Source organism: Filicampus tigris, chromosome 21 (assembly GCF_054856515.1).
Source record: "Filicampus tigris isolate MCC_2025a chromosome 21, RoL_Ftig_1.0, whole genome shotgun sequence".
Classification (NCBI taxonomy): domain Eukaryota; kingdom Metazoa; phylum Chordata; class Actinopteri; order Syngnathiformes; family Syngnathidae; genus Filicampus; species Filicampus tigris.
This window is the reverse complement of record NC_141237.1, coordinates 12,029,320-12,054,503: the sequence shown is the minus strand read 5'-3', so window position 1 is coordinate 12,054,503 and position 25,184 is coordinate 12,029,320. Positions and strand designations below refer to the sequence as shown.

At 40.6% G+C, this 25,184-nt stretch overlaps 1 protein-coding gene across 3 annotated transcripts in view; it reads right to left on the bottom strand.

The window, feature by feature from the left end:
- ctnnd2a (catenin (cadherin-associated protein), delta 2a) overlaps positions 1-25,184 on the bottom strand; it is a 211,176-nt gene that overhangs the window by 170,826 nt on the left and 15,166 nt on the right. For all 3 annotated transcript variants that reach the window (XM_086021036.1, XM_086021038.1, XM_086021037.1), the window contains exon 2: positions 12,828-12,958. In XM_086021036.1, coding sequence (XP_085877162.1) covers positions 12,828-12,956 — 129 coding nt within the window. In that variant the 5' untranslated portion in view covers positions 12,957-12,958. The remainder of the gene's footprint in view (positions 1-12,827; positions 12,959-25,184) is intronic.

Genomic DNA, 25,184 nt, shown 5'->3' with positions numbered 1-25,184 from the left:
CCAGGGTCTTTAATCTAGCAACAATTCTGAACATACCTCTGCGGCGTGGGGACACACACACACGATCCAAATCGACAAAGGTGTGTCTCAGCCACAAGATTGCCTTTAACCGACGTAGAGAGGGTGAAGTTGGGAGCATGTCCTCATCTGCATTTTTAGCCAGAGACACCACTGATCAGCACAAGAACTCATGCTCTCCAAAGTGGAGAAAAGAGCTGTGCAGACACTTCCTAAGGATTATAAATGGGGAAAATGTGGCCGGCAAGTCCCAGTTCTCCTGACAGCGAAAATGCTGTTAGCAATGCAACTCCTTGTTCTTGTTCTCCTTGTGAGACGGCCATTTGGAGTTTCAAGCCAAGTGATACCTCAAGATCACAATTGATGACACATGCCCGAGGTTCAGACTGCCTTTGTGGTCATGCAAAGCTTTGTGGTGCAAACTCTCCCTCGTCACTTACATCCACCAGACTGCAGAAGGCAGACTTCGAGATGTACCAAAAATCTTACTTTCTTGGTCATGAAATAAATGTAAATCACAAGTGCCATCGACACCCAGAGACAAATATGCTAATTGCCAAGATCGGCCAAGTTTTAATGGTTGTCGAACAAGGAAATTGGAATAAATCCAGATGGAGGATCATTCAATTAGTTTTGTTTTGTTTGTTGCATTAAACGTGCTTTCTTGCTATATAGTTTACGTTTCTGAAAAATATTGAAGAGGAAAACATGCTGGAGCATCCAGAAATCCCAGGGAGTTAAAAAGCAAGTGTCGTTTCATCACATCTTGCATTGTACCAGCAAAGCATGACTGTGAGAAATGATTCACGGCTGAACCACAATTCTTAAGGCCAGAAGCTGGATAAATGTTAAATTCAACATTTACAACTACATTATGGCCACGAAAAAGAAAATGCTACATGATTTGTGTGAAACTAAAGTTAATAAAAATGACTTTCACTGCAAGTTCAGTGAGTGGTTCTCTTCTTGAGGCTTCTGATGCTGATCCAAGATAAGGGCCCGGTGGGGGGTAGATCCAGATTCGCCTGTCGCAAACCGCCATGAAATGGCCCCCTCTGACGGTTACGTTGTCCCATGCAGCCGAGGCAAAAGCCAGCCACAGCAGACGTACAATCCATTGCCACTCCCAAGTGATGATAAAACATTGCTGCTCATCCGACATCGTTGCGCGTGCGTGTGTGTACAAGCGCGTTTGTGAGCGTGCCTGCATGCGTGTGCGCGTAGGTGTGCGTGTTTACAAGCTTACGGCCATGTGGTCAGAAATTGCACTGCTTGCCCTAATTGGGTTTATTGTCCAGTGTGCCGAGGGAATGCCAAGTGAAATTCTTTCAGGGAGTTAATTAACAGAAATGCATCAGTGACAGAGCTTTCATCACAGCTGGCTCATCAGCTGAGCATGCCGAGTGTACGCCGTGTGACTCAAAAGCTCATTCTGCATGATTTGCAAACGGACTACACCATGCAAGGGGATACATGAGATGCTAACTAGAAGGCACTGACAGGACAAAAACTGTTTGTTGGTTAACATCTACAAAAATGCCAATAATTTGGTTGCGGGGGGGCACTAGTTGAGAAAACATGTCTTCTCAAAATAAATAAGAACACAAAGTCATGAATCCAGATATGACTTGGCTGCTGTTCCTTGCTAGTTCTCAGTTTGACCAATTACCGGAAAAGTTGATTCTTTTCAGTTGTAACTGATTTGTGATTTAACTTTCCTACCAAAAGAGTTCACTGTTTGAATATATTGTTGCAAGATTATCAGCCGTCTTACCATCCTATATTATGATAGGATGTGAACAACACTTAACATGTATGAGCATTGGATTCTTACTGATCCTGTCAGCGTGTCAGGAGGTTTGGTGTGGAACAAATAGAAGAAATCAATGTAGTTACGCTGCTTGTTAATGCATATAGACACATATTTCTGGTGCGCAAATTATTTCCGTGAGCAGCAGGTATCCACCAATGCCTGATTAGGGGAATCAAACATCTTGTGCACAATCATAAGCTTCATTATTTTATCAATAAACTGGAATTATGTCTTTTTTTTTTTTAATTTGCTAAAATGGTATTATGTTTGCCTAGCTTTCATCACAATGGATTCAAAATTGATCTCCAGTCTAAAGGATAATGTATATTTAAAAATGGTATTCTTTAGTATCCGTTCGTATATCCATCCGTCAATGGGCCCATCTAGCTTCACTTGGATGCTTCCATTTATCCAACCATATTCATGCGTAGATAGATATAACAATTCATGCTTTTCATCCATCCCAGATGTTTATCTCACTGAGAAAGATTACAGATCATGACACACACTGATTTATAGGAAAAAAGAGGGGTTATACTATAACTGATCCCAGTCAAAGTGGACCAAATGAGGGGCTGGGGGTTGACGATAGCAGAGGAAGACAATTCAGTCAACCCGATATGGAAAGAGACATTAAAAGTCGCAGATACTAAATCGAGCACACAAAGCCGAGAGAATAAAAATGAGGTTACCTTAGAGAAAAATGGAAAAAAACAAAAATCACAAAGAAGTTGCTAGTAGCCCACTCAAGCAAGAATTTTAACGCAGACCGTTGCATGAGGAGGAAGCAAATCGAGTGAAAGTTGTGATTTTGAAAGTTTCGGGAAAAAGAGAGTGAAGGTATAAAAAGCAAAGTAAGAAAAGAACATCTCTAGAGAGGGTTCAAGGGTGGGAAGCTATCAAAAAGGGTGAAACGAAAAGTTTGAATAAGAACGAAGAAGCAGTGTAAACACAGGAGATATTCGGATATACAAAGAAGGGAAAAGTACAGAAATATAAATTAAATCTAGGACAGTCTGACATAGCTGGAACCATTGTTTTTATTATCAACCCATTAAAGCCTGAAGCCCCTCGTGACACCTCTCTCTGAAACCTTTGGAGTCACCCTTGAAAACCTGACATTTTTGCCACCTACAAAATAATTAATAGCTCAGCCCCTGTAGCAGATAGAAACATAATTCCCCCCAAAATTGAGATCTTACACATGTGGCTTTCACACAGGCCTGAGTTTATTCATCTTTACTGTCTCCATCTAAGAAGCAAGTGAAGCACGATTTTAATTTTTAAAAATCAAGTGGTAATTACCATGCTGTGTTCTCTTACAAAGATGTTGAAATTGTCATTTTCTACGAACATATATCTTCGCCATACATCTCGTTTTGATGGTTTCACGGCTTTAAAGTCACTGCCGTGACTTATATCAGAGCTCCCGCGATCGACTGTGCCTCCACTACTCCTCAAAAAAATTCCGCCTATCCTCCGACAACTCACGATACCGTCACATGTAAATTCTGATGAATTTCATTGGCTAAGTGACCAAGAATTGGATTTAAAAAAGAAAATGATGTATACGCACTCCCGGCTTTAAAGGGAGAAACACGCAACAGCTACCGGCTTTAATGGTAGAAATGGGGATTATGCGCTCCTGTTCTTAATGGGTTAACTCATAGTAGACAAAAATAAAAGTGGTAAAAACATTTGAGCTTCAAACGAGCTTAATTTATCCAATCCGGGCTCAAAATGTTGGCAAGTGAACTTGAAAATTATCATTGCATGAGCGCTTTGCAAATTTTCGTTCAAGTCCTAACTACAACGTTGGGGTTGCGTGACACTGTCAAAGTTTGTCCTGGATAATAGGGCATTACCAGGTGTAATATAATTTTTGGTATACTAATTCATATAGATGTGATGTGTATCTTATCTGTCATCAGAAAAAAAACAATGTTCATATGAGACGACAAAACAAATCCAATATTCCAAACAAAGCTAATGACAAACAATATGAAAGGACATTAATCAACATTGCCTCCAAGCTACTGGTGGTGAAGGATTTCCACGTAGCGTAAAGATGGGCAAATTTAGCGGAGACAATCACCATGGCAACCATAAATGCCTTCACGGTAAACAACGACAATCCAAGCTCATTAGCATTGGTTAGGTGCGCATCTCTAACTTGACGCAAAAGGGGAGAGGAGGACGGTGGTATGATACATTCTCAGTGGTGATGTCATAATGTCATAATGCCCGCGAGGCAGAATGCAGTTAGAGAATGAATGAGTAGAGGTGCAACATGGGAATTAAGCAAGAAAGAGTGGGCAAACAAAACAAAAAAAAAAGATGGAGGAAAGGGAAAGATGGAGTGATCTCTTGTTTATTTCCCAGAGAAGTCCAATGACAGAGCCATTCTTCATCAGCCAGTGTCTTTGCCGTGAATATGTCAACAGTGGCGGGCGGGCAGGAAAGTGCACAGGAGTAATTTATCTATTTAGAATGCCAAAGGGAGCGAAAGCTAAGGGCACCATATAATATAGACACAAATAACAAAAGCAGGTGATTGAAGATCTCACTTCACTGTGAAACAGGAAAGTACAGTCAATTGCTGTTTGCTACTACAAATAATTTAAAGGAAGCTTTAAGTTGTGTGCGCAAGGAATTGGGTTGTTTGCCAAGAGTTTTCCCTTTTGACATTGAAATCCCAATGTTTGGATGGGAAAGCAAATGAGTCATGCAGAAGCGCGGAAAAGCAACACAACACGACAGCATCCAAAAATAGAGGTCTGTTTGTACTCAAGAGTCGGTCAAGGTGTAATCTCTGGCTGAGTACTATTTTAGGAAGTGTATCCTGTCTTCCTAAATTAACTCGTTTATGCCAATTTTGTGACAAAGAGTGTACTTATTGTCTCTACTGTATATGTTATTTCACCTGTCCATCTGGAAAAAAAGTATAATAATGAAAAAAAAATGCTATTCAATAAACGTGTACATCATTAAAATAATATAACAATCATAATGATATACTACTAAAGTATTTCCATAAGCGACTTTGAAAGGTTCATCTCAAATTGCCAAACCAAAATAAAGAGAGGGGAAACTGGGGCAAAACAAGTGTTCTGTGACTGAGTACAGACTGTGTTAAAGCACTTTTGTATCATTCTCACGGGAGACAAAAAGAAAAGGCGTTTGTCACAACAAACCCACGTAGAGTTTTTAAAATACATTCACCTGCACAACCTAATGAGATCCAATACATGAGCTGCATGAAAAATGTCAGCTTTATTTTACTTTTGATTGACAACTTAACTGCATCATACAGAGTAATTCCTGAAATGGTGGTTGCCTTATTTATAAACTCTCAGCAAGACTTTCAAGTGTCTCTGTTCATAGAAATGTTGCTCCACATTCAGGTAAAAGACATCCACGTACAATATTTGAGGCTTCCTGTGAATCTGTCCACATGAGCCATCCATAATTAGTTACCATGCTGTGAAGGAATAAGTTTGGGGAAAGCAGGTAGAATGACAAACATTTTTTGTCACGTCATAGCCATGTCTATCCATTAGATCATTTTGGGACTAATAGGGAGAATGAGAACTCAATTTTGGAGCTCAACTGCTTGGGAAAGTGAGAATGTTTACCGTTTCTGTCAGCCACTTTAGTGACAACTCAAGAATACGGTAGATGAAGGTTCAAGCTGTTCCATTTTGTTAAAAAACAACAACAAACAATTTTTTTAACTAATTTTTATTACGTGCATTAAACTCCTGTTCCATCACTAGTGTTGTGTTTGTGATAGCAAAGCTGGGGATGTAGCGGCTAGTGAGCTAATTTTGGCTACGTTAGACAGCAATTTAGTTGAGACTGAATCAACAGCGCCTCTGCTGGTTGCGGCCAAGTGGTGCACTCCATTTTACCAATCAATTCCCTACTCTGCCAAATTCTTCATAATCACTCGTTCGATCGAGCGATTGATCTCCGGCTGCAAAATCTGCATGAAAGTTCCTTTGATTGCCTCATTCTGGCAGCTAACCAACATGGTTTCATTCCAAAATCTTGCCGCGAACATTCCAGTGCAACTTGTAGTTCTGCTAATTAGACACATGATTAGTATTCAGGTTTAACGTGGGACTTTGGCTTACCAATTGTTGTTACAAAGTTGATCAACATGCAGGGGATGTCAGCTGGCGTAGCTTTAGCATTCGGAGGGTAGCGCGAGTCAAGGTAGGTGAAGGCTAAGTGATTAGTAGGAAGAGTGCTTGCTTCACAGGAGCCATACGTAGCCTTAGAGGCAAATGAAACAAAACCGGGTGGGGGAGCAATGCTAACATGGAACACACAGTCGGACTTGCACTAAATTCATGCAGAGCTGCACAATCGCACAGCTCCGTTTCAGCTCCACGCTGGCATATGGACACACAGTTAGCTTCAATTATGGTGAAAGTAATCACAGGTGCACATACTGTATCTCAGGGAGTTGTTTACAAGGAGCTATTCCAAGGTCTTTGTGATTAAAACCGCCGCAAAGCACCCCTGACACTCCATTACCCAGCATGCCCCGGGTGAAGCAGGAGTGTACATATTGATTTCACGCCTCATTAGATTTTGTGTCGAACAATGTCATAGTTCATACGAGTTCTACAGGACCCTGCATCATTCCGCAATGACCAGGCACAAATGTGGGAGGAGACGACCGACATATAACGAATGAACACATTATTATTGAGTTTGGGCCTGTTGCAGCATCGTACTTGGCAAGTTGTGCAGTGCTCTTGACCCACTTCTCACTCGCTTGTGGTGCCGATCGACAATATAATTGTAACTTTTTTTTTCCTCTTCCTTGAACACAAAAACTTCAAACCTTGAAGCACCGTCATGCATGAAGTCAATTCAGCAAGCAATGATTAAGTGTGCATGAGTCACTTTTCTTTGATTTTTTTGGGGTCATTTAAAAAAGAAAAAAGGGACCAGCTTCAACAAGTGGTGTTAGGAGTTAGTAAAAGCAGAAGGTGGAATATTTTCTCTATTTTTTTTTAACTGTTAACAGTGGTTAACATATGCTAGCGTGTGTTAGCATTTTTGAAGGTGGTTACTTTGAGTTCGAACACATTGCACTTTTTTTTTTTTTCCCCAAAATCAAAATGGGCATCATAAAATGATTGTTCCACACTCCACAGTAATCATAAATAGGATTAAGATTAGTAAGACCGAAGTGCAATACACTCTCACTTTTAATGGTGAGCTTTAAATTGGTAGCAGACAGTTTACAATGCCGGGAAAATGGTTGATGCACTAGTGAGAGGTGGGCTACACTTTGCACTGTAATCATAGCTTGAGGAACCGATTTATTGACCTTTAGTGCCACGTCTAAAAGACACCTGCCATTACGGAGGTGCACGCCATGTCATGATTACTTGAATTATTACAACAAGTAGAGAAGGGAGACTTAAACAAGGATGCACAGTATACTGCCAATGCATCCGTACATGCCTTCAGCTTGTATTAGAAATGTTTTTTTTTTTCCCCCCTCTTTCTGCTTGTTTAATTTTCTTCTTCCCCGAGAAAGTTAGTTTGAGAGCTTCTCAGCAGTCGTTCACTGTTTGTATTGGATCATTTATCTTTGCAACAGAGTGCACCAACAGCAATGTACTGCGTTTCCACTCTCACTGATTGACCTTCAAACAGTAATTGGCAAGATTCGTTCATTTGGACTCAGACAGCTGTGGACTGGATGGCTTCCACCAGCTTTCTTTCTTCACGCTCTTGCTTGCTTTTTCAGCCCACTTTAATTTATCTACCAAATCTCCTCTTCCTCTTCCTAAGTTCCCTATCATTCTCCGTTTTATTGCCCCACACAAATTACAATTTGACTTTTCTCACCTACAAACTGTTCAAAGCAGACAATTTGGGGAAGGGGGCGCTGTCCCGTCCTTTTATATGGTAGTGGTCAATAGTACTTCTGTGTAGTTCGTTTCCCACATGGAAAACTAAAACTATAACCCCTTCACCCCACCCCTATGGACGGTTTCAGGCGTATTAGTTGGTTATTTTCAAGCCATTATTTCTCTATACTTGATTAATGGACTAATAGCTTTGTATTTTTCATGTTGTTTTATATTTTACTGTCTCTGCCGTCACATTTTATACCGTGGTCTTAACATTTTTTATGTCATTTCAGTGTGTCTGTCAAGTCCGTCGGTCCGTCAGTTGTCTCCTCAACGCCCACCCTCACCCCTCAAAAATGTCAACAAAATGGGTGTCCGTCAGTGGCAATTGCTCTGAAAGATGAAAATCCACCTCCGTCAGTGCTTAGTCCGTCATTTTAAAAAAGTGTCCTGCCATTGTCAGCAAAACGGGCATCAGTCTGACGGAATGCCCACCTCTGAAGAAAAGTTATAAACACCAGCCCAAGTCAAACAGCGAATGGCTTTGCCAGAAGAAAATTCAATCACTTGAATAACCCAGACAGAGGTCAGACTGAAATCCAATGGAAAATCTACGGAATCACTTGAAGGGGGCTGTGAAGCAAATTTCAACATTTGGATTTCTTTTTAATGAAAGTTTGGATGTGTCATGCTGATAGTCGTTTACCCCCAAAGACATCATGTTGTAATAAAAACAATATTAGTTTAAGCTTCAGAGTGTGTACACTAATACAAACTGCTTTTTGAACTTTAAAAAAAAACAAAATCTCCTTCATATTTTTATTTACCCACAGTGATTTATCCAACATGTTGAACTGATGCAGCTACAAGTTAAGGTCAAGTCGGATTGAAGAAGGAAATGGTGATTCTAAATATGCAGACAGTATAAGTAGATCAATTTGTGTGGGGGGAAATTGCATTTAAAGTTCTATTTCCAGCTCGTTTAAATAGGAGCACATTGCACTTTCACCGAGCAGGAGGATGTGAAAAGATATTGCTGTGACACACCTCGCGTGAAAAATTATTACAAGTCACCTTGGCAGCTTTTCGTGTTGTTTAAAAGCCACTCAGTCGACACCTGGGCTACATCCCCAGAGGTAGAATTGTGGCCGCCGTTTATCAGTGTATCCTGTGTCCTGAAGGCTAAGGGAACAAACTGTAAGAAATAAAGCTCCTTTATTGCAAGTGAGGACAGATTTGACTACACAGTATACACCAAGTGCGATGTTTATATTTCTAGTATCACTTGTAAGTGCAAAATGCGCACAGCCTGACAGGAATGCTTCTTCAACAATAGTAAAAGATACAAATGTTGAACTCCATTTTCCACACCATTGGTGTATTAAGCAGAAAAATGCAATTTCTCGGAGCGGGTGTCATGTTGGTCTTTAGAAAGTAGCTCAGATTAAACCAACAGCGGTTTGCTGATTGCAGCCAGGTAGTTTTCCTAGTGATGTACATTCAACAAAGGGAGCGTTTCAGAAAGAAAAAGATTTTTCCTTTAAAAAGGCCAAACGGTAACAACGAAGGGAGTCTGGAGACCAAGCAGAAGTGTAGAGTATCGAATGTATTTGCTTGTGTGCATTGAGCAAGACCTTGCTTCTGTCACATACACAAACTCCATCAGCAAAGAACCTTTGATGGTGGATTTGTGGATTATGCAGACTTTCAGCTCACATGCAACAAGCTTAGCAAGGAAATGAACCCATGTGTAGTTTAATCACACCAGTCATTTTTGGCAGAGAATACCCAAGACAAGATGCATGTGTATAAAATTGACTGGACGCAAATTGGAAATAAGGCATTCCAGGGTCAAACTGTGGCCAACATTATGCCATGATGCAAAATGAAATGCACCCTTTGTCTGCCACCAACAAGTCTGTTGTAAAAAGATCAAGCATATTTATGCAAACAGCTATGGGAAGTTATGCTACATTCACAATGGCACAACCCCTCAGGCAGCATTATTCTGCTCAAGACAACACTGGCATGGAAATAGGAGCACAGATCATATACTTCTTCTCTTAATAGCCATTGATAAGGTTGGCCCGTCTTTCGAAATACTGAACGTATCGTGAAACACTTGTTTGGTACTCTCTAATACTATGATGGTTGTTCAACTGAGCACTCAAGATGTATGCTATACCAAAATTTACAGCTAATTTTGAAATAAATATTACAGCTAGGGAATTTCATGCGTCCTTGGATCCCAATGACGTGTACCCATCCCAATGAACCACATCACCCTGATGTCATTAATCATTATTAAGATGTTTATGCCTGGAATGTCATTAACTTTGTAGTACGCAACAATACATTTGAAGGTGATACTGTGCATCATAAACACCTCGTCAGCCAGAAGACTTCCTGGGATGTTTAAAAATCGGTGTTGCCGCTAGCGCTAAGTAACGTGTTACTCATTATTAATCCTTGCCATATTAAATAATTCTAGTAGTAAATCAACAGACACACACCATACAATTGTACGTTATGGAATAGAAAAGTAATAAAGAAGATTATTTATATCTTCAACTTTGAAGCATTACGGAATGAGAAGTTTTATCTATCTTAAAGTAAAACCTAATTTGAAGAAACATTGAGAGTCGCAGCAAGGTACATTCAAGCTTTCAAAGTTCCAATAGTTTGTGTGAAGCAGAGCTGCAACTAATGCATACCCTATGTAAATTTGTGAGCACAACTGTAAGTTACTTTTAGAATAAAATAATCACTAACAAAGTACTAAGTTACTTTTTCAAGGTAACTGTGGTAACACTGTTTAAAAGACAGTCAAATAGCAAATTACTTAATCGATTAGAAGCTTTATGAATTCCCGATATGACAGAGAAGCAACACAAAACTTCAAACCTTAACTCCAACAAAAAAATTATGCAGCAATACTGTAAAGCATGTCGGCAACGGCGGGTCTGCTGAAGTTTTCCTGAGGCAACCCGAGGGATGATGCAACGTCCTGCAAAGCATCTCAAGGAACTCAAACGCTTCCACATGAATTGGTACGGGAAAATGTTAATGGTGGACATTTTAGCTGCAAATTTACACATCAGAGAATGTGGTTATTAAAAGTCAGACTAATTTCCTGTTGGCATAACTGACTCACCGTCGACCCCTAGAAAGTTACACCACCCTGGCCAACGGAAAATTCCATTACGTTATAGCAGATACTATCACATCCATAAACTCTACATTAAAAAAAAAAAAAAAAAAAAAAAAGTTTTGGGGGCTAATTGTGAATAATTGTTAGGCTCCGGTCACCAGCGAAAGTAATGAGAAGGGTATAGAAAATGGATAGAGGGATGGACCATCAGTTCATTGATTGGTAAATTATTCCTTCAGGTGCACAAGGAAATCTAGTGAAATGGTCATCCCTAATATGTACATCAAGTGATTTATGATAAGGGCCCTTTCACCAGAGTAAATTGGCTATTCCATCATTGTTTAATTAAAGTAAAAACATATTTATTGCCTCTGAAGTTTGTTGTACTGTGTATGCCAATTACTGAAACAGCACTCAGCTACACGATGAATGAGTCCAAGGCAAAGCACCAATCACCCAATGCAATTAGTGCGAAAGCAATGTTTTTGTTTTTCCAAGTGCAGCTTGGGATCGTCAAATGCCTTGTGTTTTTTTTTTTTTGCTTCTCTGTGTCTGAGAATTTTGATTTTCTGCTTAAATGAGATCAAAACAAACAACTGCACACACACAAGCGCACGCAAGCGTGCGCGCGCGCACACTGAATTCCACGGCTGTTGACCTTTGCAGTGCTGCCTTCAAACCCTTCCCAGTCACTCTCACCTAGCCTTGCCTCTTATCATCTGTTCCACCTATCGGAAAAGGACCGCATCAACTTAATAATTGTATAGCTATGAATGACTATTTCAATTATGTCTGCTTGGCAACAGCTGGAGCCCAATAATACTCCATCATTTCCATCCATTATACTCTCACACTCCGACGGCACCTTTCAACCTTTATGTTCTTCCATACACAGCAGGCCCTTAAATAATAATCCTAATGAAAACCATTAAACCATTAAACCTGCCTGGAATGACGTTTGAAAGCTGTGAAGGAAAAGAGCCAAGGCCACACTAAATGCCATTTACGAAAAGTCACATACTTGTGTTAAAGTTAAATTTACCTAAATGATACCCGGATAAGCTTAAAGTGGAAGTCAACCCAAAAAGATTTTTTTGAAGAATATGTTGTATGCAGGCCCACTAGTTGAAAAAAGGCATTGATTAATATAGTGTTTGTGGAATATGAATTAAGGAGCAAAATCCATCCGTTTTTTCGCCATCTCAGTGGGCGTCCATTTTGTCATTTCTGTCGACTGAAAATGACATCACAGGTGCTCAGGGCTCAGGTAACCACTAATCACAGCTCACCTGTTTGCTGAAGCTGAGTCATGATTGGTCGTTATTTGAGCCCTAAGACGCTGTGATGTCATTTTCAGCCGACGCCCCCTGAGATGGCTAGATTTTGCTGCTTAACTCATATTCCACAAACGCAATATTAATCACAATGCCGTGTTTTGACTTGTGGGCCTGCACAGAACATATTCTTGGGGGGAAAAATGTTCGAGATGACTTCCTCTTAAAGATGATTTAATATTCTTGCAAAATGGAGCAACAAACATACATCAAAAGCAGAATACCTGGTGATTGTTAATAGAATGCTTCTCTGAGCTTCTCTTTTTATATCTCTGCAAGTCACGCCTCACTATCTTCACAAAACACAGACAGTGCTCTGTCTGACTACCATTGTTTTTGCTTCTCCCAAAAAGAGGGTGTCTTATCTGAAGAACTCACCCTCCCAACTACAAATATACTAAACAGTCTAATGCATTAGTATTAAGCACGAAACGTAAAACTTAGTTATGTAAATATTGTCTAATTTAAGAAGAAACAACCAATTATTTTGCTCAACCATACCATTTTAGTGACGCTGTTGAATGGTCGTAAAAGACATTCGAGAAAGAATTGTCAAGATTTGTGTCCAGTTCTCAGTGTAAATGCCCCCTGAGGCCCAATGTCATGTGTAACAGGAAATGTTACTACAGTACCTGCTCTTTGACTGAGGCCAGGATAGAGGAGGTTGTCTCCGTCTCTGACCTGTCTCCATTGGAGGCTGACATCACCGGGGGAACCATGGCTCCCTTCTCCTGCTCGGCGGGCTGCTCTGGCACGGGCATGGCTGAAATATCACAAATATTCACAGGCTGAATTCATTAAAAAATAATAATAACTGGAACTTTCAAGGGCATGTATTTGGACTAGCAACAGGTCATATCTTTTAAAGCTAAATGGATTGTAATTAGTAAAGGCAGAACAGCAATGTTACTGTGTTAGCTTGATTAATACGCCGTAATGCAGTTAAGGGCTCTTTCTTTATCCTGCATAATGTATGCGTTTTAATCCATCATGTTTAAAGTCAAAGCCCATTTCTTCATTTGAGAAAAAAATAAATACAATTATTTCAGCAACACCGAATCTCACTTCCTGCAAGAATGTCAACTTCATGCGTGCTCCTCGATTTGTTAAAATAAGATGTAGAAATTACCACCATTTTAATGACTTTGACTTGGGAAAATAAGAGATGTGACAGTCCCCCAAGCCACCCCCCAAAAACGGAATAATTGTAATAATTGAGGAATGCTGATGTGTTTGGAATATTTAATATTAGGCAGTTTTTTTTTTCCTCGCAGTAAAGCCTGAGTTGGTTGTGCCCTTTCTCATCAGGCCTACATACACGCATGATATAAGATGCATTGTTTGACCGCTTCAAATCGGGCTGTCTACCATTTAGCCCTGCGCAGGCAGAAATATTTGACGTGCCAGAGAGACTGACATCCCACAAGTGTAAAATTAAATGTTACTAGGATCATATTTTCTGCTCCGTCATCCTTATGTCTCATCCATTCAGACAGCCTACACCTGCAGGCTTCAGATGCTGAATTAATACACGTTTGACATTTGCTAGGTTATTCGGCACATCTTAAGCCACATCATCCAAGTGGATTTTGGCACACTGATGAGTCATGAATTGATATTTTCCAGGCTGCAACCTCATCATTGATTAAACACGGCGGAGGGACATGGAGTCTATAAGGTGTGCGTGATTGCTACAAATCCCTTTCGTCATTATAAAGCTAGGCTTTGCTCATACTTTAATAGAAGCAAACGGATAGCTGGTTAGAAAGTGGAAACAACTGGCATTGATACTTAATCTTCTTTAAAAGTTGAAGTTAAAAAAAAGACAGAAAAATCAGGAAGTAGGACAGCAAGTTTTACAGAAAAGAGACCACAGGGAGTGGACATTGTCAATAGTGCAGAGTAAATAATGAGCCAAGTAAGTGGAGACGCGTTCCTGGGAGACTCATCAGTCCAATTACAATGTCTAATGTTGACATCCAAGTTTGTGCCAACTTTTGTTAGGTCAAAGCTGTGGCCTCTGCTCTGTAACGCTTAGTCGAAGCATTGCAGTAATGATCGCTGTCTTACAAGTGTAGTTACAGAAGGCAAATGATTATCAAACAATATATTCTATAATTTAGTGTGAGTGAATACAATTTTAAGATGTAGCCATATTTGTCTTGCCACTACAAGATGTTTTGTATAGTATTGCTCAAATAGCAAATGTATAGCACAGTGATTCTCATAATGTGGTACAAGTCCCACTAATAATAAAATAATATCTAAATAAAAACGGTGCCAATTATAACTACAAACTCTAATAAACACAAAAAATATACTGTACATTGAAAATACAATCAAGCATGTTAGAATGAAGCTTGTAGCTATGAATACAGCCTCAAACCTTTTTAATACAGAAGTACAATACAGTTTTTTATGTAAAGTTCAGTTGTATTTAACTTTCAAGCACATTTGCATACAAATTTATGAACTGTTTGTGGTCAAACAATCGAATACAAATTTTTGCCCGCCATCTCACTCAAAAAAACATCCTTTCCTTTCAATAGATTTTTATTGAATACCAGTACCGTATTTTGTGGACTATAAGCCGCTACTTTTTTCCTAGGTTTTAAATCATGCCGCTTATATAAAGGTGCGGTGGATTTTTCTTCCACTGCTAGGGTCGCTATAACCAGAATTAGAATCAAATCTAAGGGGGAAAAAAATGACTGCATAGAAGAATACGCTACTTTTTCTTTAGCAGATAGAACACAGACGACAAATTACAAACCGTTAATTATTTTCAAATCCTTGCCCCTTCATCATGGAACCCACATGAAGTTCTTATGATGCAAATTTTAAGTTGAAGGCTGTCCAGGAAGGATACGGCGCTGCTGCACGCAAGCTTAGCGTCAATGAATCTATGGTGAGACGTTGGAGGAAGTGAAAGGAAGATAAGTACTGGTTATTTTGTTTTGTTTCTGTTCCGTTTTAATCAGCAAAGTTGCTGCTGTGGTAAAAGGCACTGTTAGGAAAGAATATGTTCAGGTACTTACATGTACATCTACAGTTCAAAATCATTCTGTAAATGCAGTAAATATCAAATTCTTCAACATAGATAGGTGCGGCTTACATTTCTTTTTCTTTTTTTTTTTTGTAAATAGAGTGGATGCGGCGTATATAAAGGTTTGGCTTACAGTCCAGAAAATATGGTAGTTATTTTTAGTAGTTTTTCTTTTCCCGTATTTAAGCGTAGTGTGAATGGTTGGTTTGCTAAATATAAATCAACACCGAGACCTATTAGGTAACTGTAAGTGGTACTTGGAAAACTAAGTACTTTGTTCAGGTGGTACTAATAAGTTTGAGAACAACTGCTCTAGGATGCAGTTGCGGTATAGTCTTTGATTAAAATTCTTTGGTTGGCTATGGCAAAATGAACGATGACTTAGATTTTACTAATCTTACTAACCAAACAGGATCCCTCTGAAGGTTTTGACCTCTTGTTTCTATGCCAGTGATGGCAAGAGCAGCGCAATGCTCCCCATAGCTTACGTGTTGTTCTTCCTTAAACCGAAAAGGCTGAGACTGAATGAACAACGTTGCCGCTGTCTGCAGCTAAGAGACAATTCATCAACAAAGCATTCGACACAATCTACATAACTCTTATTGACCAATTACTTAAATAGAAGAATAAAAGGAGCCTTAGTAATGATTCAGTAGTCAGTCTGACAACAGTCGCACCGGGTGATACGATCTCCATCGAGGGCAGGTAATCCATTAGCATGAAGAAAGACCGTAAACAAGTCAGAAGGTTTGTAAATCAAAAATCGAGTCCATCTATCAGTTAGTTCGCCAGCCATCGGACAGAGACAGCAGGCGAGGCAGGGTGGTGTCTGTAAATAAAAGATGCTGCTGAGGCAGCCCGCAGATGGATATTTTCACTCTGGCTGACAAACAGCACTTCTGAGCCTGGCATCTCCACTCTATAAGAGGAAATGAGTCACCACACTTTGGATCCTGAGCAAGCAAGACCCCAGCAAAGACAACATTGGAGCAGAGGAGCGTCTCCGAGCCTCAGCTGTTTATTAAACACCTCCACAAAGGAGTGGGAGTTTTACTGCCATGGAGTAACAGCGTTTTGAGGCGTGCGGCTCATCAGATATCCTCCATTATTGCTCGGCTTTATCACCGCGACACACCGCCAACAGATGCAATTACATCCAGTGCAAACGGAGCAAATTCCTCCATTTCAACTCCCTGCAAAACTGTTTACATATGTTACAATGCAAATCATTATGAAAAGTGATCATCTATTGAAAACCGTCGCGGTCCGTCCGCTGACCGCTGCTGTGTTGAGAAAATTGCAAAGCTGGCGATAATGCCGCTATAACACATTTCCCATCAAGTGTCACAATGCCGTGCTAGCTCAGAATGCGTCACGCAGTCGTTATTGTCAGCACCTTTGACTGAATGGATGCACCACTTTCCGTGGAACACAATGCAACAGGGACTCGAGCTTAGACGGAGATGGGGACACATTTAATTGCACTCTTTGAGATGTATGCCGCTTCCTGGTAATCTCAGCGGGGAATGGGTTTTCTGGGGGGCTGGGGGTACAATAACGTCATGACATTTTATGACTCGGGCAGAGTGTCTTTTTTGATCAGTATTTGTTAGCCTGATTATGCAAAAACACAGAAAATACTTCAGCAATTTCCGTAAAGTGTTTGTGGTGAGGTGGCGCAGCGGCCCAGGGATTTAGTTTTTCTTAACCAATATAAGATTAAATATTGGGCTTTTTTTGGGGGGGGGGGGGGGGGCTGTGGTTGACTGGCAACCGATGCAGTGTTTAGCCCACCTTTCAGCCCAAGAAAGCTCCCTGCAATCCCGAACAACAGTGAGGAAAAGGACATTATGTATTGATTTTCTATGGCGTAAAATCAACATGGCTTCACACGTTGAGCCTATAAGGGTTGATTTCTTACAGGTATGATTAAATGGCTGGTAAAAAAAAAAATTTAATGTTATCATGATTAATCAATGCCTTCATTGGCTCATTTTTCAGTGTGCTGGAGAGTTTGAGTTGATCTGTTGGGTCATTGGGACATGCGCAGGTACCCTGAAGAAGAGCACAACAAATACTCAATAATAAATCCATGTTGTAGAGTTTGAAGTATAACACGATTTATTTGACTTCCTAAAAGAAGAGAAAACTTGCAGTCAAACGTTATGTATACCACAATGTTAACTAGCAGAGGCCAAAAATAGATCCACCAGACCCCGACCCGCCCGCACAAAAGTCAGGTTAGCGCACCACTAAAGCACTTAGAGACTTCCCTCCTTCGGGCTAAACAATGCAAAGTCTTTAAGACGGACAGAGCATAAAAAGGTCCTGTTGCTGAGAAACAACATTTGTGTACAGCTCCCTTCACAAGGGATTGATCGCCTTTATTACTTTTCACCCCCCAAAAAATAAATATATCAGTCGGCTCCCCACTAGTCATGCACATTAAATAATACGAGCCTCCAGTCTGATCATTTGTTCTGATGGAAAGATTTATGAGAGTGCTTAAAAAAAAACAACAAAAAAAAAAAAAACATTGCAGCTTATGTTTACAAAAGTCAATCACCTTATTTCAAAGAAGCCGAATGGTTTAAATTCACTTTGCAATGTTTCTCAACCAGGAACACTCTGACATCTCATCTTGGAGTTTTAAATACACTAAATCAAATTAGGACTCAGTCCATTCATGACTTTTCAGGTTATTTGCACATTACTTGTGTTTGGTGCAGACTTCAACATCCTCCGAAGCTTACGCAAAAATCACGTCTAACATATGGTTAATAGCACTAATGTTGTCAGAGTGAGGCCAGGTTCAAAATGAAGCAACGATCATTTTCATTTTCACGCCCAATTTTGCCAGCCAACCGCTCCTGGTGCCAACGACTCTTTTGCTTTTCTAAAATGATCCCCTGACGAATGGCGCATACAAACGCCTCCCGTGATTGATGGCTCTAATTTACCTCCATGTAATGTCTCATATTAAACTCAGAATAATGCATCATTTAGTCAGCACTCCGCAGAGATGATGTGTGTGCACAATTGTATGCATGTGTAGGCAAGCACATAATGTGCATGTTCTTCTTACAGCTATAAATAGATTTTTTTTTTTTTTTTTTCAGCCAAACTTACAGGAACCACTGAAGCTGCGACAATGTGTCGGTGGAATAAAATATAATGGAGCACCTACTCTTTCTAGGCATGACAACCATTAACTCCTCTACTATCGGGACACAAACATTCATTCAGTGTACATGGAGAATGAATTGAATCCTAAGTCAAACCAACACAAAAAAAAGCACTATTACTTACTTATTACTTCTTGATTCATGTCACTCAACTTTTGCAATACAGTGTATTTGATGAAGAGTTGTTACTAATTTCAATGGGGAAGGACAGGCTGAGTTATGCGGGGCTGTAAGAAAACAAAAAAGGGCGGAAAGTGTCAAATAATTCTTGCGGTATTCTGGTTTTGACAAAAGCATAAATTAAGGGATTCCGTAGCATTCTGCGCTCGCAAGATATCACAGACACAAAACATAATGTGGCAACAGATATAAAAGATCTACCTGCGCAGATCGTGAAAATGCATGTCGGCTCTTCCATTCCCTCTGGAGGAGCGATAAGCCCTGCGTATAGCCCAGAAGAAACCCGAGGATGAGACTGGAGGTGGACGTGGCTCACGTCTCCAGCGGCCTTATTCTCTCATTGAGGAGGCGGCTCACACACAGCTGTGCTCTCATGCCCGGGGCCTGCTGCTCTTCCACGGAATCAAAGGCGGGCAACTTTCACTCGCTCAATCAATACCTGCAGCTACTGCCGTCCTCTGATATGCTCAACTTTATTACTCTGAAGCCCACCATTTATCAGAAGTCATCCAGTGCCAAATGGTAATATTCAATCGCTTTGCGTACTGTGAAAATGCATATATTGTCTGCCCGTAGCCTAGAGTGTTGACTGAAAGCGCAACACAACGCACTTGCACGCGCACCGTGCTGCAGTCTGTGAAGCAGGTTGACCTAGATTGGGGTGTGTATTCACAGACATGCTGGAGAAAGCCTCTGCGTGAAAAGTCAGAAATATATTCCCCCCACAGTCACAAAGAGATAAAAATACTTCCAAACTTTCTTGTCCCTGTCACACAGCCCCTTGTTAACATATCCCCCCGCACACTTTCCCCCATAATGTCACTTATTTTGACATTGGAATGGAAGGAGGGAGTCGAGTAAAAGGGGCGACAGGTAGGAAGTGAAGAAATGTCTAGACAGACCACAGAAGTGTCACCTGATACCAGAACTACATCTTTATCCAGCTGACATTCGGAAACTTTTTTTTTTGCCCGTATGGGACAATCTAGCAATACAATCTGGGCGTCATAAAATATTGAGAATGCATCTACTACCAGCTAACATACAGTCAAGTTCATTGTAAAAGCTCGTAATTCACACATTGCATATACAAATGTAAGGGCTGCTTGAGTATGAAAAAAATAATCACGATTATTTGGGTTATAATTGCAATCACTCTCATTAATTTTTTGGTACAAAACAAGAAAATGTTTAAACGTTAAAAAAAATATAGAGAAATAAAAAGTAAGTTCCTTTTGGACCAAACAAAATGTATAAAATTAGTTATTATAAAATAAAAAAATAAAAAAATAAAAAGTACAAATGTATCAAATTCAAGTATGATTTCCTTGTGCGAACAAACTTTCTTTACAATTATGCCAATTTTGTAATCGTGGAGTGTAATCCCGATTGTAACTGAATTTCGATTAATTGCACAGCCCTAAGAAATGTGACGACTATTCAAAAAAATGTTTTCTTCCTTTTCAGCACTTGAGCAACAATTGAGGGCGCCTCGTCTCGGGCTCACATAGGCTGTGAAGGCAGCAAATGAGCGCAGGAGGGCAGAGGGAAAAAAAAGCACTGCTGATTTATTCCCCTCACCCTTATGGGGGCATTTGGGCCACATTTCCAACCCATCCATGGCTTCAATAATAGATGTGATGGCTTTCCAAGGGGATATCACCAACTCAGGTGTCTAACCAACAAAAAACAGCCTGTTTCCTAAAAACAAAACAAAAGCAAAAAAAAAACTCATTTCTGCCTCTGCCCGGTCCCTTACAGCACTTCTTGTTTCTGTTCAAATTTCACCCTGCAATCTCCAATGTGATGCCACTCGCCGCCTCCTCTAAATAAGTAGGGCAGCTACTTGAAGAGGGGGAGATCCGAACTGACAGGTCAGTCTCCTAAACAAGCTGCATTAAAGGAGAAACTGGATTGAACAAGCTGCAAAGAAAAGGAAGGACAGGGAAAGGAAAGGATGAAGAGCGAGAGAGGACTTTCCATTACTGCTGCCGTTTTTGTCAGCTATGAAAAGTTTTGTGCTCGTCTAAATACTTTACATGTCAGTTGTTTTAGCCAGAAAGGCTGAAAACAACATCTATGCAATGCCTTATTAGTTTTAATTGCAACGAAGCCACATGACAGTACCTTATCTATACTTGTTGTCTGACCCCATCAGTTTATTGCAGCAAATTTTAGGATAGGATGGATTGAAATTCTATTCCTGGCTATGGTGTTCATGTTTTTATGTGAAATTTATCCAGGTGGTTTGCCAGTCTTGAAGCTGTGGGAGAGTTGAGGGGGCGGAGGTGGAATCCCCGGCTGGAAGCTTTACGGGGGGGCCCGACTGTGTTCAATATTATTGTGATAATTAACATGTACCGAAAGAATTACATTTTTTTTTCATGCAGCAAAACAAGCAAGTTCAATGTATTCTTAGCTAATTAATTGAAATTACCCTAGAAAATGTTCAACTATTGGATGGCGATGCACATTTAAGTAGACTGGTCGAATTCAGATGAAAGCAAAATTCCGTAAGAAACTATCTTTGCAATATGCATAGTGCATGGACCAATATTGCGATATCGATATATTGTACAGCCAGGGAGAGCCAACCCGAACATATTTTTTTCAAGAATACAGTATGTTCTATGCAGGCCCACTAGTTGAAACAAAGAATTCTGATTAACATTGCGTTTGTGGAATAAAAATTAAGCCCACCCATTTTTAGCCATTTCTGGGGTGGCCGTTTTGTCACTTCTGTTGACCGAAAATGACATCACAGTTACTCGGGCTCAGGTAACGACCAATCACAGCTCACCTGTTTTCTGAAGCTGAGCCATGATTGGTCGTTATCTGTGCCCTGAGCAACTATGATGTAATCTTCAGTTCTCAGAAGTGACAAAATGGCAGCCCCCCTGAACTCATATTCCACAAACGCAATATTAATCAGAATGCCTTGTTTCAAGTAGTGGGCCTGCTTAGAACATATTCTGGAACAAAATATTTTTGGTCTGACTTCCACTTTAATATTTATAATCAACAAAGATACGCTGTAGAATTAACAAGGGGTTGACCCTGGAACAGGTCGTACTATTTCCTAATTTGGAAACAAAGACTCTAAATAGCCCGTAGGTGTGAATGTGAGAGAGAATGGTTGCAGTAAAAACACACATATATATATTTTTGTATTTTTTTATGAAACAAGTTCAATTGGTTTATGTTACTCGAACAGTACATTTTAAACACTGCTAATCAAAACTTCCTTTTAAAATAGGACACACATGTAATGGGGAAGAGTCTGTTTCATTTTCTGGATGCAACTTTTATCAAAATGTATTATGTAATTAATATAACAATCACTTAACTAGCAGCTTACATTTTTGCCAATTTGGTCATTTCCAACTAAAACAGATTAATTTTCTTCATTTGGTCACATGTTGAACCAAAAAAAAAATACTGCTCAAATTCTCAGTTTTTCATGTTTCTTTATTATAGAGATGTATTAATTCAACAATATTGTTAATATTGATGTTTTAGGTAGGAGTGTTGAACTGCAAGAAATGATTTCTAATTTTAGGCCATCCTCGCGTAATGTAGCAAAATAAGGCAACTGTAATGTTTGATAGGTATACAATACAGCCACAGTAATTGAAGTGCCGTGCGATACATATGGAAGACTTGTGTCGCACAGTGCATGTCGATTATTTCTACGCACCTCCAACTGCTTGGAGCACAAAATCGTCCTGCTGCTTGAGTTTGATCGCACCAAGGTGCCACACATCTGTCAGAGAAGGGGAGGGAAGCGGCCCCACCGGGACCGCTTCCTCATCCTTCCTGGCATGACGTCACCGCCTCGCTCGCTCGCTCGCTTCTTCGTGCGCGCTCCTCCATGCCTCCGTGAATCGGTTCTCTTTGTTTCTTTTTGCGTGCCTTTCGAGTTCAACCGCCGCTTCTCTTTCACGCAAACGGTTCCAAAATAGGATGCGTGTACAGCGAGGGGCAAGTGCGTGTGCGCACGTGGCAACGACCGCTGGGCTGCCGTTTCTCTTATCAGTCACTGAACACATCCTTCCCGAGGAGTCGGCGGCCGACGGTGTGCGCGTGAGTGCGCGCGTCTGGTTTGAATCGTAATTGCGACTGTTTGTTTGGCAATGCCTGGATAAGCGCGTAACATCATGTGCGAGTATGTATGTGTCTGTCAGAAACAGACGGCGAGAGGGCGAGGGAGGGGGAAAGACATGATAAAAGTCTCTCGCTCTCCTGTCTCTGTCAGTCTGTCGCTGGGTCCAAAGCCCCTGGGTGTCAGTGGCATCTTCCACTGTGTTAATCTCTGTGTAATGACTGAATCACAGGCAAAACAATAGCGCGCTGTGTCCATTGTCACAAGCCAAAAGGCCCTGGGGCAGATGGTTTGACGGTCTAACTGTTGAAGGACAAAATGTGTTTGTGCGCGCGCAAACAGATGCCTCAAAAGTGAAAGTCGAATGCACAATGCGATGTCTGATGGGAATAATAGGAAGAGGCTAGTCGGATGCTGCTGACTCATACAAAATCAACAAGGACCCAAGACGCAAAAGGAACAGACCGTGCTATAGTAATAGTTTGGAGATGCAAGCATAAAGGGATACACAGAGAGATTCTACGAGCACATTCAAAAGTTAAAGTTAATTTTGCCGATAGTCAATCAAGGACACTTAGGCAAACTTTCATCCTGAGCAGATAGAGGAATCCATTTCCACTCTTTGACTCAATATGGCATCAAGAGAAGCATCCAACTTCCAGAATAATGGCACCTCACATCTGTTCGGCATCCTCCACGGAACAGGAAGTACACTAGCTGCTAAAAACAAATACAACAGTTTGGCCTTGGTGGAGTTTTCTGCATTCTACAGCGGAACATCCAGTGTTCATTGCGGCATCGCTCAAACAACTTTTGCACACGACTGTATGTCCAATTCCGTCCCTGCTATTCCCTCCTCGAGCACTCATTGTGGATTTTTCCTCTCTGTCTATCTCGGTTCCTCAGGGGGGTAATGATGTTCTTAGTCTAGGCTATTACCACAAGAGGCATATGGGACCTTGGTGAGTTGTAAAGCTTCGTGGCTTGACGCTGACCCCCAGCAATGTGTGTGGGGAGTGTTTCTGACAGATAGAGAGAAAATGAGAGGGACGGAAGAAGAGAAAGAATGATGGATCCACAATCCAAAGCAGACTGTTATCAGGTCAAATTCAAGTTGTATTGCTACGGTAATTTAAAGGTCAAAGCAAACATATCTTTTTCAAGAATATGTTCTATGCAAGTCAGAATGCCTTGTTTCAACTAGTGGGCCTGCATAGAACATATTCTTGAAAAAAAAAGATGTTTGAGTTGACATCCCTCTTTAAGGACTGGTTTAAAATGAATATTTAAAAATAAACAACCATAGAGATCACCAAACCCACGTGTCCATGGCGATAAAGTCAGTTAGACTTGTTTAGAGCCATGGACTGCACATGTTAAGGCTTGCAGGTGTTTTCACACAAGCTCCCCTAACAAGATTTCTCCAACTCCGGATTGATCTCACGCCGTGGATGCCATAGCCGCGGGAGCCGGCTTCAAGCCGATTTTCCCAGCTAATTCCACAGCTGCTGCCCACTGCCGCGCTTTGGGAAGCGCAAAAGGGCCTCTACTCTCCTAGGGGATTTGAAAGTGCCTTCTCGTTCTAATTATGATCATTTCTTGACATACAGCAGCTTTGTGTTTCCGAGGGACGTTTCCACATCAATCTTCTCTCACCCCACTGACATTGCTGCCTTTTCAGAGAGGTCAAAAGAATGCTAATTCTGTGGGGCAACGCACAGAGTCAACGTGAAACCGAGCAAAGGTCCACAGAGGAAAAGATCAATCGCATTGGAGCCGTCACAACAATATTTCGACTCGCCGGTATTTATTGAGGCAGCACGTTGGAATAAAATAAGTATCAGTGCGAAACATGGCTTAAAAGAAGCAACACATCTGTTTAGTCAACCACATGAATACTGGCCACTACTCTAACTGCCATTCCAATGAAACACTAAAGCTTTACTTTACTCTTAAAAGTTTTCTGTAAATGTTGGCAACTGACATTCTAGTCATTTTTGTGAGCTACTTTTATTTTCTCTGCTTTGCTTTCGAATATTGTAACTGTTGTGTTTGTGAAAGTGTTGTGTCTTTGCTTGAGTTGCATTGAGTTGCCTTGTGTAGGAAATGTGCTATATAAATAAAACTACCTTGCCTTGCCTAAAGCTGGATAAAGGGAGTGAGTCTTTTCTGCCTAAAATGCCATCTGCTTACTTTACACTATTTTCCAGTGGCTATTTTTCTCCTTTTTCCTTATCACCACCGTCCTTTGAGAATAAGTGTCACAAAAAGTCAAAGGCAAAAGCAAAACGCACACAGAGTACATCCTTTGGTGCTGTCTGAAATGAGATCGACTGACACTTTTTTTTTTGTCCTCTTCATTGAAGATAAGGAGCAACAGACATCCGTAGAACCAAGGCAACCAAACTAAGAGAAGCCTTTCTTAGAATGTAGCAATGCAGTGACACAACACTGCAAACTACAACCACATACTGTT